This window comes from Onychostruthus taczanowskii, unplaced genomic scaffold, assembly GCF_017590055.1.
Source record: "Onychostruthus taczanowskii isolate IOZ18803 unplaced genomic scaffold, ASM1759005v1 scaffold18, whole genome shotgun sequence".
NCBI lineage: Eukaryota > Metazoa > Chordata > Aves > Passeriformes > Passeridae > Onychostruthus > Onychostruthus taczanowskii.
In genome coordinates this window covers 9,813,874-9,828,371 of record NW_024499017.1, presented here as the reverse complement: position 1 = coordinate 9,828,371, position 14,498 = coordinate 9,813,874, and the positions used below count along the sequence as shown (strand labels likewise).

At 47.6% G+C, this 14,498-nt stretch overlaps 1 protein-coding gene across 1 annotated transcript in view; it reads right to left on the bottom strand.

Moving 5' to 3' along the window:
- Window positions 1-11,521: 11,521 nt before the first annotated feature.
- Window positions 11,522-14,498, bottom strand: part of LOC121333922 (c-Maf inducing protein) — a 130,443-nt gene continuing 127,466 nt past the window's right edge. The window contains exon 21 of the mRNA XM_041400726.1: window positions 11,522-13,509. Coding sequence (XP_041256660.1) covers window positions 13,456-13,509 — 54 coding nt within the window. The 3' untranslated portion in view covers window positions 11,522-13,455. The remainder of the gene's footprint in view (window positions 13,510-14,498) is intronic.

Here is a 14,498-nt window from a genome sequence, read left to right as displayed (position 1 = left end):
AGCACTCCCACGCAGCCCGACACAGAGAACTTCTTGCCGGCTGCTGATGTCAAAGCAAATCAGCTGAAAACACGGAGGGGTTCTGAGAAACACAACTAGGGCACGCCAGGCAGGCTGGCAATGTGCTACCCTGTGTCACAGGGACTGGGCAACCTCAGGGACCACCCCCAAGGCAGGGCACAGGATGGGGACAACACAGGAGTCTCCCCTGCCCCCCAGCATGTTTCTAATAAAGGCAAGGGGCACAGATCTTTCATCATGTAGAAATTACTGCGTCTGAGCTGCTTGTTATAAAACCCTGATAATAACAGTGCATGTATCCATAGCAATTGGGAATCTCTCCAAGGGGTGCACTGCTTTGCTTTTGGATTTTCCCAAAACCTTCTCTGTGTGTGCTCCATTTTGGTCCCAGTTATGCAGGACATATCTCTGTCTATCCCTGTTCTGTCTCTCATCACCCTGATGATTCTGGCTGCCATCCTCTTGCTTTTCTTCAGCTCTTTGTTCTGTATATTTTTGCTTGTGTCCTGTGGTTTGTCCACTATTAACATTAATAATTTAGGAAATTGTCTGCTTCTGCTGAAATCAATTCCTGTGCTACTGCTGCTAAGTGCTGGGCCTGGGCCCAAAAGCTGCTATGATGGGGACCAAACAAAGGAAACAAAATGAAACGAGAACAGAGGAAAATAGGCACCTCATCCTTCAGCACCCTGTGAATTTAGGTGGGAATGCTCAAAGCCTTAGAAACACTAGCACCAAATTTCAGTTTAAATCCCTTTTTTTCCATAGGTGTCCCACATATATGTTACCATCCTGGTGCTGGAAGAATTTGGCCTCAGTGAAGGAGCCCCACAAGGTCCATCTCCCAAGGCAAATCTCCTCAGGCAAAGGGGACTGACAGTGGAAAATCCATCACTCTGTGCCTCTGCAGCTGCTCACCTAATGAAAACTGTAAAGAGCCAAAGTGCTTGTGCAAAGCTAGTGATAGAAGTGGCTCTTTCTTAGTGCCATCAAACCTCCATCACTCTGCCAGGGTCCATCTCCCAGGGCTACACCAACCTCACGCAGAAGATGCTGTCCTGACGGTGACTCATTTCCCTGCAAGTGGCAGAGGAAGAAAAGCACCATGTGCCTCAAGGCTCAAGCTGGGGGAACCAAATTCTCTTTATTTCTTTCTCTGGCCCACACAGTTACACTGCTGAGGGTCTCACATGGGGAAACTGCCAACAGCAGAGGGCATGAACTCTGACTTGGAGACACATTTTATGTTCTTAACCCCAGGACTTTAATAGCTCTGTGAGTGAGAGAGATAGATAACAAGATAATGAAAACAGTGATTTAGAGACCAGGTATGCAGACATTTTGACTAAGGCAGAGAGGATAAATTCATCTGGTATAACATCACTGAAACTCAGCTCTCATCCATGCTGTTGAGCCATGCATCTGGGATCCTCTGTCCTTCCTACAGCAGCATTTTAGCAGAAGGGCTTTTTTACTGGGTTTTTTAAGTAGCTGGATTAAGACACCACTTCCAGGCATAAGCAGGCTGCAGCTGTCCCCTGAGGGCAGGAGAGATTGGCTGGCCAGAGGAGGGCTTGTGCCAGGGCTGGGGCTCAGCTCCCACCAGGAGCTGCCAGCGCCCCACAGCTGGACCGAGCCCTGGCACACCCCGGGACCAGCAGGAATCCTGGGAGCACAGGGACAACACCACCACACACATCCCACTGGCACTCCCGGGAAGTGGGCATGCCAGGAAGGGTGTGGACACCCAATGCCTCCACTTGCCTCCTCAAGGGCTTGGCTGATGTCCCCTGGGGACCACAGGCCCAGATGCTGGGGACTCAGTGCTTCACTCCTCAGCTGGATCCAAGCCATGTCCTTTCCCTGTGCTGGCTGCCCACTCACACACCCCATGGGCAGAGATGTGAGGACACACTTCCCATACCCACCGGAGCTGGAGGTGCCTGGAGGCTGGGCAGGAATGCCGTGCCAGTCGTGATGGGCTAGGGCCAGAAGCCAGTGCAGTCACATAATTAAATAATGAGAGCAGATTAGGCAATCCCTGTGCTTCACATTGACAAGGCTGGAGGAAAAAACAGAACATGTAATCAAATGAGGGGGGGTTCTTTCTTTCTTTATTTACTTTGAAAGAAAGACAATATTACAGCACCATAAGAAGTGGCATAGCATGCACTAATTGTGCTGCTGGGGATATTTCTCTCTTGCAGGTTTCAGGATAAGACTGAGGTTTTTATTAAAGCCTAAGGGAGAAAAGAACTGGAGGAGCTGGCATTCACTGGGAATTAAGCCCCCAATTCACTTAATGCTTATTCAATAGCTTCTGCCCCTCCATTCGGCTAACCTGCCTAAGAACACATTCACTTCCTCACATCAGCAACCTGCAATCAGAAAAATCACCTGTAATCCAGCTCCCTCCAGGCACAGACCGATAGCTCCACAGCCTCAGTGACAGATCAGGCTAAATAAAAAGCACAGATCCACAATCTGCTATCAGGAGATGGCTAAGGCTTCCTTCTTTTGATGATTTCTGCCAAGATATTCCTGCTGAGTCACTGGGTTTGCAGAGCCATGTGCTGGAGGGAGCTGCCAGAGCTGACCCAGAGGCTGCTGCTCCCTGCAGAGGCTGAACAGGAGCTGTAAGGAGCACCTGGGTATTTTCCTTGGGCTTTCCTGGCAAAGCTGCAAGCCAGGATTGGAGTGAAAATGTACTGAAGAAATCATCTGACTGGTACAGGAGGTGCTTTAGCTGGATTGCTTCACTGGCTTAACAGGCAACTAGACATCCACTTATTCAGCTCCCCGTTTCCCCAACCCAAGGATGTAATTTGGTGACTCACCACCATCCAGGTACCAGTAATGACAGTTGGAGTTTTTCCCCAAACAACTGATTTCAGATACATAATTCATTTAGATCATGTTAAAAAATATGCTCCTGATTTTTGTCTCTATGGTGCTAAACACATCACGTAACGCCTTCTGCAGCAGTGACCTGGCTTACCCTGAATTTGGGAAACATCCAGCCGAGTGAGGCTCTCTGCTTTTTTGAGCCACCCTTCAGAAGTGATCTGCAGAGAAATGATCTGCCTGAAAAGTGACAACCCCAGATTGCTAATAAATGTCCCCAGGCTTTAGCAAACCTGCCAAAAACTCACTGGACTTAGCGCAGCATCTTTGGTTTAGTAAAGACCTCCTGCAACATGCAAGAGGGCAGGTACCCCGGGCTGCAAGGGGACTTGTGGTGCACATGCAAAGAGACATTTTGTCCTATTTGGGAAATTGCTGGCTAAGCTGTAGGTGACACCATTCCCTGGCAGTGTCATTCGTCCTGACACCTTTTCAGTGGGAAGGCAGCTCGTCACGGCCGAGATGTGTGTGGAGTTGCCTTATTTACTCTCCTGGGGTGGCATGAATCAGAGTTGAAAAGTGCAGTATGTTGAAGTCAACCCATATTCCCATGATGTGCGAGTGTGAGTCACTCAGCAGGGAGATTCTGCCAGGGTCCCTCCTGGACGACCCGGCTGTGTTAAACACGCCGGAAAATCCGCGGATAAAAAAATCCCCAGTGACGCACAGGAGCCGAGTAGGCTCCGTGCCTTTTTGGGGAAGCTTCTGAAACGCCGACGTTTCCTCTTGATCAATAATCTGGTTGGCAGAGCAGGGCTTTGAAGCAATCCAGAAAGCTCAGCTCTCTGCTCACACGGCCACTGCTGTTCCTCGCCGGGAAGATGACGCGCGGGGTAACCCCAGGCGCAGGCAGGGGAAGGATTTCTCTTGCACATCTATTTAAATCTCCTGGAAGAGCTGCTGCTTACAGGAAAGATGATGCAGGATGTGAAAGGGCTTTCTAGGGATGGGAAAAGAAAAAAATTTAAAAAAGAACAAATCCCGTCCCAAGGTCCTACAGCTGATTTCAGGTTTTCTCCATCATCTCCTTTCTCCCTTCTGTCCTCATTAAATAAATTTGTGGGGTTATGGTGGGCTGCTTACTGCAGCAAGTCAGCTGGAACACTCAGACAGGGGTTTCATGGCCTTACACCCCATCACTCCTCTGATTCTCCACTTACCAGAGCTGATCCTTCTGTCCCTGCATCCACCACAGTGAGGACACCACTATCTTGGCGATGTTTTCCATGCTGTTGTCCTGACTCAAAATACAAGGAAAAGCCACTGACAAGAATATTTCCAGATAAATATCTCATTAATTTCAACCACAGGCAGATGTGAGTCACTTCCCTTTGACTACACTCCTCTCCTGTGACCAGAAATTGGGTAGTGGAGGTCTGGTACTGTCTAAAATTCATAATTATTTTGAAGGGATATCAATAAATTGATAATTATTCTCCAAAATTCAGGCCTAAAAAAATCCTTCATTTTCTCAAGAGATTTGCTGCTAGCTAATCGCCTTTGCTCCTACCACAGCTGTGGGACAAAATTAAGCCATTTTACTGCAAAACTGTTGGACTTTAAAGACTCAAGCAGCAGGTTGAACCTTCCTTTACCAGTTCTGCCTCCTGGTAAATTGTGTCTTTTTCCCCCAGAATAAAAGTGGCATGAGGAGATTGTCACCCCTGGTCACCTGCTCTACTGCTGCCTCAATACCCTGTGTGGGAGCACCAGGCTGGCTGCCTCGTGCCTTTGGGTTTTGGCAGCTCTGCTTTTCCCTTCCTTTCCTTCCCAGCAACTGGCTCGGCTGAGGCACGGCGTGGCTCGGAGCCTGATGGATCGCAGACCCCGGAGCCTGAGCGCCAGCAGTGTCTCACATGCCAGATGTTTCTCTTTCAGACACATTGCTGCTTTTTTTTTTGTTTTCTTTTCCTGAAATAACAACAGCCTGACCAAGACCCAAACCCCCAGCTTCTAAAATCAAAGCCAGAGCTGTACCTCGGAGTGCAGACAGGCAAGGAGACAGTCCCTGGTGGGGTGGCAGAAGGCTGGCCATGGTCACACGTGGAGTGATGCAGTGGCATCATGTGACACAATCCATCACTGCAGCCTTTAGGCCTGTACTCAATACCCATGTAAAAACACAAAACCAAACGAAGATTCCCAGACTGCTTTTTAATCACTGGGGTCTGCCTTAAAATAAGCTGGAAAAGAACATTTTCCATCAGCTTTCGTGGGATTTGGATTATATTTTTTCACTGGAGATGAATTCATGGCAGGACAGAGCTCTCAGCCACCAGCCACCAATTTGCCTGCCACCATGTGGAGAGGGCTGAGGGGTCCTTCTGGGCTGTCAGGACTGCTGTGGGAGCACTGGTCAGGGTGCTCACACTTGGCCAACTATGGCATGGCTTCAGCTGAGCACAGCACTAAAATCAGGACTTTATTCAGACCCAAACCTCTTGCCAATTATTTTTCATCACTTCACTCACTGCTTGTTAGCCCTGGGTTCACCCTGGTGACTAATGACTGCTCTTGTCTGAATTCAGTGCATTTCTAGAGAATAACCAAACTTCAGGAGAAGCTTCCCATTTATACTAACGAAGAGGAGGGAAAATGTGATGGTGGGGGAGGATAAACACTGTTGTCATGTCACCAATTTCCCTAATTCTCCTTGGGGGTGGTCTGTGACGTGGTGGGAACTCAAAGGATTTTAACCTGAATCATAGGAAAAAAAATTACCCAGACCCAACCCATGCTGTGCTGGGACAACCTCCCAGAAAAGGAGTGGCCACAGATGGGTTTGTTTCATGCTGCATTTTAAGACATGGAGGAATGTAATATATCCCACCCACCTGCTCCTCCACAGTCACCCCTCCAGCCACTTGCTGCCTTGAAGCCACGCCACACCATGTCCCAGGAAAGGAAGGCTCCAAACACCAGGCTGGGCTCCCTGAGCACGGTGTCACCCCAAAGCAGACCCCAAAACCCAAATCAACTTCACTCATGAGCTGCAGGAAGCCAAGAGCTCTGTTTGGCCTCCATGAAGACATTGGGGCCCATCAATGGACAGCAGGTGACTTGTGGTGTGGCAGTGGACAGTCACAGAGCCACCATGTCCCCATGGCCCTGCTGATGGCACCTCTCCCTCATCATGAGGGAGCTGACATGGCAGTGGGGGCAAAAAATGGGACAATTTCACCAGCTAACTTCCACATGGGACAGGGAGCAGGGTGCAGCTCAGAGCCCCTGGGCAGCAGGGCAGGGAGAAGAGGAGGAGGAGGAGGTGGAGGAGGTGGAGGAAGGCCCAGGACCGCAGTGGCTGGTGCTGGAGCTCGGGCGGGTTTCCTTGGCAGCCGCAAGCTCAGGGCACTCACCATACCTAAGTGAAGATTTTGTCACCATGGAAACATTGATGTCATCAGCTCTGCAGCAGTCTCAACCTTAGCTGCAACTTTTTTCTCTTTTTCTTCCCCGCCTGGTTTTGGGTTCTTTATTTATTTATTTGAGAGTTTCTCACAGGAGATGACCCTGGTGCTGGGCCTGCCAAAACATCCAGGGATGTCCACTAGCCCAGACCCTCCTCATATCATCTGGGGGTATGGGGGAGCCCCTCACTGGTAGCAGTGGGATGGAGCTGCATTTTGGAAACACCCATCAGGACCGTGCTCTGCCCTCTGTGCACTGCCCCATTTTCCCTGTCCTCATAAATCAGCTGCATTACCAAGAAAGGTGGTTTGGAAGCTCTCAGATAAGAAGGAGGTGACCTGGGCAGAGGCATGGCACTCTGGGGCCCTGCAGCTCTCACTGTGCAGGAACAAAAGCTCACTGTCACAGGCAGAGCCACCACCACTCACTCCCTGTCAGGAGGAGTCAGACTCCCCTCAAAAGAGGGAATTCCACATCTCCATGAAGTATGGGATCCTGTGTGGGCATCCCACGGCCATGCACAGCTCTGGCTGCACAGTGGAGCTTTGCCTCAGTGCCCAGGGGAGGTTCCCCTGAGCTCTAAACCAAAAATCCCTCTGACAATGACACCCAGCACATTTTCTGAAGAAAAGAGTTGTGAAGGAGCAGGACCTGGCATCTTTACCAGGCTTGAGCAAGGAGACCCAGCCCTCTGCCAGCCTCAGTTGCAGGGATGGATTTCATCCCGTTAGCCACATCCACGATTCCCCCAGAGCCTCCTTTAACTTATCAGTTAATAGTGGACCGTTGCAGAAGTCTGGGTCAGACTGTTCCAGCCAAAAATACTCTACCGAGTTCACTGCAATGTTAAAACAAGAATTTCACCTCAGTGAGGGCAGGAGCTCTGTGTCTGAGCTCAGCTGTCCCTGCTGCCCCTCACACAGCCCTCCCCTCGAGTCACAGGGAGGTTTATTCCAGCTATGGTTGGGATTTTTATAAAGCTCTGATTTTTTTTTTTTTTTTTTTTTTTTTTTTTTTTTTTTTTTTTTTTGTTGCTACAGTGGACAAATCCTGCTCCTATGCTAGGCCATCGTGCAGAGCAGAATGTCTTTTCCTTACCATGAGGGGGATCTTGATGGGCCCCACCCAGGCACAGGGATGTTCCCCCAGCCCTGACACTGCTCACCCATCTGTCAGGCCTGGAGAGAACCACATGGAAGAGAGATAGCTGGTAAAACAGAGTCAGAGAACATAAAACCCTTGTCAATAGACAGGTTTACAATACCTTTTCTCTTTCATAAACAACAATCAACCACAGATTGTGTGTTTCCAACATTATGGCCCAAACTGAAATTTGAAGTGTTCTTGATGAATGTGTTTTTGCAACCTTCAGGGATCACAGTCTGCCCCTCTGCAGAAGTAAATAACAAACCTAGCCCCAAGATCATAAAGCACCTGGCAAATGAGTCACTAACATTAATTATCCTTAATACCATCATAATAGGTAAGATATAGAAAGAAAAATGTCCCTAAGCCAAGGTTTCAGTACTTCAATATAAGGAGGTACAGTGCATACCAAAGAGAGCAGCAACACTTCTATTAAAGTGAGACAGTCAGTGGGTCTCTGACCTCATATTCAAAGCAAACTTCACTTTTTAAAAGAACTTTTTCATAATTTAATGCAAAGGCAGGGATTTCATAGCAAAGTCTTATTTAAAAACAGGAGATTCTAGGTGGGAGAACCAGCGATGATTTAGAAGTATCTCAGTATCTACTGTGAACAACTTGACTTCAAATGTATGCTGCATAAGAATTAAAGGATTAATGTTTGATATCCTATCCCAGCTGGAAGAAAAATTAACAAGAAACTGGTTACTATATCAACTGCCAGATCTGCAAAGCAAACTGGTGAATTTAGGTGCTGAGACCAATTTAATGGTCTGAACACAAACTGGGAGCTCTTTTCTACACAGCTCTGTTTGGATCTTTGTAGAGATTGACAAGAAAAAACATATTTACATCAATAAGGTTCATCCATGGCCAGCAGATCTGTGAGGTTTGGGTATGTATGTATTTAAAATCTGACAGGGCCTACTGGAAAATTACAAAGGTATTACAGTCTTTGTTCTAGCTGGCTGGTAAAAGCATGGAAGTGGGATTACCCGAAAAAAAACCAAACAAACAAAAAAAAACAACACATGGATCAGGCTAGCAGGAAAAATACTTGTATGTTTGATGTTACTAGCAAAAAGGGCATTCCAATTAATAAAAATAGCTAATCTCAAATACATACTTAAGCTTTTCCCCTGTCAATAGAAAATGGGGGAAAAACGCATTGTAACATCTACTTAAAAGAAATATTTTGATATGTGTACTCCATTTAGTTGGAAAAACTCATTACAAATTGAAGAGACAGCACTATTACTGAGTGATGTGTTCTAATGGGCACAGCTGGTCAGGGGCTGGGAGAGGTCAGCACTGCCCTTAGCAGCACTTACTGCCCTACTGCTTGCAGATGTTTGTAAAGTTTCAAGGATTAAAAATCCTTGTTCATATGAGAGGAGGGTACTGCTGCTCCCAGCCATCAGGGCAGTGGAAATCCCAAAGAAGGGAACAGACCCAGCTGCCACTGTTTTCCAGAGCCAGCAGTCCTGGGTGGAGCTAGCATCCCTGCTTTGCTTTTACCTCATTACTAATTGATTCCTCTACTGCATTTTGGGATTGCCAGTGCAGTGCCCACTTCATTCCCAAGAGGACTTTACCTGAACAGAGGCTTGATGCTCTCTGGGAAGCAGAAGGAGTATCAGGGACACTTCTTGTGCTCAGTGCAGGAGGGCTCAGAGATGGAGCCTCTCCAGGCCTTGGGGACCAGGCCAGGTCACAGCCCCAGGCCAAGGCCCACCCGCTCTGGGGACAGGAGATCAGGACCCTGAGGAAGCTGCAGATCAGCCCCAGGGATGCTGCAGATTCCCCACAGCTGCTCAGTGCCACCATGCCCCACACCTCCCCGTGAGGTCCCTCAGCTGGCATCAGGCAAGGAGCCTCAGGTCACCAGGGATGGGACTTGTGGATAACCAGGCCTCCACCTAGATCCCATGAACAAGACATCACAAGCTCTTACTTTGTAAAAATCCCACCAGGCAATGCTTCAGCAGCTGTTTCAGCACTCCCCTGCAAGCAAATTCATGCTGAATTCTCAGGATTTTAGGTATGTATTTCACTCTCTGAGCAACAAATAAGCTGAGCCCACACAGCTGGGAAACCGGAGGCAAAGGTACTTTGTGAGATTCGTCTCTGTGTTTGGTCTTCTGAAACTCAAAAGGTAGCTGTGAGCAGTGGAAGCAGCAGTAGGAAGGCAGGACAACCACAGGCTTTTAACGAGGACAGGAGAAAATTGCTCCCAAAAGTCGGCAGCGCTGAGGCTTTGAGCTCTTTGGACTTGCATCAGAGCTACTCACGAGCTCAGGCTGAAAGCCGAGAGCTGCGGGTCAGACCAGCCCCTGGCATTCCGAGTCCCCAGGAAGGTGGGCTGCAGGCACCTCCCAAATGGAGCCAGGCAGCTTCTGAACAGCTCCATTATCAGCAAGCAGCAGCTGGGCACAGGCAGAAAGGCATCATTATCCAGGGAAAACCACCAGCCAGCCATGAGGCCCAGCGCTCTGGCACAAAAAGCTCAGGAAAAGCGGAGTGCAAGCTCAGACACAGCATCTCTATTACAGCATGTCTAATCCTCATCTTCTGTAATCAACAGGAGAATCCTCACTCAGACACAATCCTGAGGCAGCCTCACCATGCTGCTCTGTAATTGCCACAGGCCTGAGACCCAGGGCAGCTGCCCTGCATGGGATAACTCCAGCCAGGTGAGACAGACCCTGAGCCCCATTTTACTTAACTTCACACTGACCACCTCCACTCTCACTCAGACTTTGTTCAGCCTGCTGCCATGGCACGGGGAGATTCTGCTGTTTCAGGAGTCAGGAGCAGGGAGCAAGCACAAAGAAGGAGTTTCTTCCAGCAGAAGGCAGGACCAGGGCAGGTGCTGAAGGGGGATCTCACACACGCCCGTTCCCTGCTCACTCCAAGTCACCCACGTAGCATCCCAGCAAAGCTCTGTGGCTTTTCCCAGGGCTGGTAATCCAGATGAGGTTCAGAACACAAACACTGCTGCCAGCTCCCAACAAAGGCAGAGCCTGGGGAGCTCAGGGAGAGGTCATTGTCCACAGCAGGAAGAGCTGTATCCAACACATGTCTTCATCTCACCAAGGCCTAAAGATCTCCTTCCTTGGGCAGTTTTTCAGTCCCTCACGCAACATCCCAGGAATATTTCTGGCTCTTCTGGGTCCAGAAAGGTTTTGTGAAGTCCTTGCTGTTGCCAGGGCAGGACAGTAGTGACTGCTCATGGGGAAACACTCAGAAAGCCCAACAGACTCAGCTACAGCTGTCTGATTTCAGTGAAGGAAAAACAAAAATAAAGGCAGGTTATTCTCTTTATCAAGGGCCATCCCATGAGCGCTTCTTAGCTTGGCTGGAAGCACAGTACAAACCCTCGTGTTTCTCCATGTCCTGAAGTCTCTTTTGTGGAACAGAACAGAAATACAGATAAAAGTGAGAGTACAGGAGCCAGGTAACACAGGTGACAAAGGCAGCTCTCAGAACACCTGCAGGAATTGGCTCCAAGTGGGGCCCATTTGTTTGAAAGCTGAAGCTCAGTAGCTGTGCAGACAATGGAGGCAGAGATGTGGAGCTCCAGCTGGGTCTCCTGCTGGCATCCAGCCCACACCCTGCAGGGCTTCATCCAGGACAGCAGGAGAGCACAAACACAGCTCATCCCTGCTTCTGGAGGCTATCCAAAAATACACCTTAATGTACAGAAACCCTCTCAAGCCTGGAGATGCCCCAGTGCTTCCCTCATTGCCTACATCAGGAAACCAGTGCAAGAAACCCTCTTTTGATGGCCACTGCAAGGACTCCTTAAACCTTTCAAGGACTGGGGACAGTGCACAAAACAGGCTTGGGGAGGGGTGCAAGAACAGGGCACACAGAGCTCAGCTATTCTCCTTCTCCAGGGTGGTTCCTCGAGCCTGGGGAGGGGTGGCAGACACCCTGGCTGCCTGCTGGTGCCCTGCTCTGGAGCCTGCACCTCCCACAGCATCCCCACATCACCGGCCAGCCAAAGGCTCCTTCAAAGAAAACACAAAGCACGCAGCTAAAAGATATTCACTTACAGTTTATTTTTGCCTGAAATTATTTCACATCTCTTTGTACACAGCTACAGAACAGTAGTAGTAAACCATTGGTAAAAGCAACAGTGCTAAGGAAAATGTTGGCATATTTTTTCTTCTTTTTTTTTTTTCTTCTTCTTCTTCTTCCTTCCCATACTGCATCTTCATACAGTGTGGGATTTGAAGGGGGGAAAAAAACCTGACACACTACATGAGTTAAGACTCAATTTCTGTTTCATTATTAAAAAAAAAAAGAAAAAAAAAGAGAAAAACAACATCATTTGGGATGGGGTTGTCTACATAGCAACAAACTTAAAAAAAAGAAAACAAAAAAAAACCCTGAACATAAAAGCTTGGCTTTCCATTGAATAAGATTAAATATATATATATATATATTCATATAAAAAATTACATTGGCTGTATGTGAAACCTTGAGGTGCTGAAGAATAAAATAAAAGTGTTAAACAGAGGAAAAAAAATTCTTTTTGTTGTGTTTTTGATTTTTTTTTAAATAAGCAGCTCTGTACAATGAAGGCTCATTATGAAAAAAAAAAAAAGTCAACAGCATAGTTATAAAAGAAACCACAATTTTTAAAAAATCATCTTCTAAGCAACTGTGGAATTTGAAAAATGTAGCAGTCACATTTACAGACAGGTCAGAGCTATCGGATCAGCAACACCGCGATTTCCTCAGTCTCCCCAGAGGAACATGCAGAACAATGCGTGCACAGAACAGGGCAGGGAGGTGGGCACGGGGCAGGGCAGGGAACGAGGGGAGGGGGGGAAAAAAAGAAAAAACCAAACAGAAAAAGCTGATGCACAAAGTGGAGGGAGAGCTTTTTTTTCTCGTTTTGAAATATCGGACGTAAACAGAAAACAACGGAGGCAACTTGTAAAATCTACAGTTTGCAAACACCCCATTGGCAAAACAAACGGCTCGTCCCCGTCTCCCGCGTTTAAACCTGACATGGCTTAAGAGACTAAAGAAAATTTTCAGACTTTGGAAGGAATTGTGACTTTTATTAATCCCTGCACCCCCTTCCCCAACAACCACACCCCCCTTGATAAAGATTTTCCTTCCTATTTGATAACATTTGAGGCATTTTGAAATCAAAAAGACAACGCGATGAATGTTGACAAAGAGGGAGTATAATACAGTTTGCATTACTAAAAGGCAATTCTTCAAGGAGGACATTTCCTTAAAAAAAAAATAATAATAACAACAAGACAGCAAACTAGTTTATACAGTACTATACGCAAAAAAAAGGGTAAAAGAATTAACAATTCATAAATAAAAGACAGGTCCCAGACCTGTTATTTGTGAACCATTTTCTTAAATAGGTGCATTATGTAAATCTTATGTACAACAAAATTACTTTGCATAACAACTGCAAGGACATGAGGGGAGGTGAAAATCATATTGGTTTTGGTTTTCTTCTCTTGAGATTTCTGAAGTTTGATTTTCTGGAGCAAAACTGGTGAAACAGGAGTTCTGGCTGGCTGGGTGCCAGCCAAGGAAACCCAGGTAAGTAAGGAAAAAGGAATATATTTTTTTTCTCCACACGGCATAAAACACAAAGGCAAATAAAATCCACAAAGGTGTTTTTTTCCTCTTTATAATCCTCTTGCTGCTACAAAGTCCTCTTTTTTTGTTTGTTTCCTTCCTTTTCAATTTAAATTATGCTGATTCTGAAATCACAAAGCTGAAAGAATCCCATGGGGTCCAGGCTTGCCCCATCCTCCCAACACACACAACTCCACTCTGCTACCCCACAACCACAACTCCTGCCACCAAGTCCCCAGGCTCACTGCTCTACAGGAATTGGCCAAAAGTTATTTTCTGGTTTGTTTCAATCTGTCTGTTTTAAAAATCTTTTCCTTCTCACAAGAAGCAAAAGAGAAGAGTCGGAGGCAGGAGAGTTCACCAGGCCTCGGTGTAGCGGACGTCCACCTCCTTTAGGTTGGGGAGTTTAGCCTGTGAGGGGAGGAAAGGTCAGAATTAACAACGTGTTCAGGGCTCAGGTAAGAAGTTCCTGTCAAATCTCTTGTGTGAGGTCATTCCCTCTCCTTATCCAACAGAGCAGTGGTATCCAAATCTGGAGGAGGAATAGAGAAGGGAGGAGTGAAAGAACTCCGTGAGGAAGGAGAGCACCTTGCCCTGCTGTTGCTGGTGTTGATGCTTGTGAAAAACCTTGTATCCTGTGACTTTTTGTGTGACAGCAAGCCTAGGACCTATGCAGCTCTGAAGATTGTACTTGTATTTTGAATATGGGCTCCCAAAAGGGGATGAAAGCACCTCCCCTTGGCTAGGAAAGCACAGAGCCCCACTGGTGGTGAGGATGACAGGCAGCCCAGAAGAGGTAAAGGGCAGACACAGCTTTCTGGCCTGGGAGCTCCTGTGTGGAAACAATCCCTGGACTTACTCAATTCAAAGGTCGTATCCAAATCTGGAGGAGGGCTACAGAAAGGGACAAAGCACCTCCCAGCAAACTGGGAGTACTGATCTGTCAACCAGCAACTGCAGGAAGAGGCGTGACACCCTGGGCCCAGTGCTGAGCTCAGCAGTGAGCCAGAGCAGGTGGGTGTGGCAAAGGAACAGGATGCTGAGCCCTTACAGACACATGGGACTAAGTCCCACCTGCTCTAAAACCCATGCAGCAGCCACCAGGTCCAGATCAGACCCTGATCTTATTTTTTATGCAAACACTTAGCAAAACAAGTCTGTCCAACTTTCGCCGTGCACTCAAACTGCAGCAGAGACATGTTCCTCCTTCAGCCTCCACATTGCCCATTTTACCCTCCATGTACTAAAACAACTCGTTAGCATTAGCAACTTCTGGTGTCTTTGTGGTCTCCCTTCCACAACTCCGCTGCTTTTGGCCATAAGATGCCTGGATCACCCCACACGAGGCAGACGGGGACGGCTGTTTGCGCTGCTCCTACTCATCGATCCCCTTTCCACGC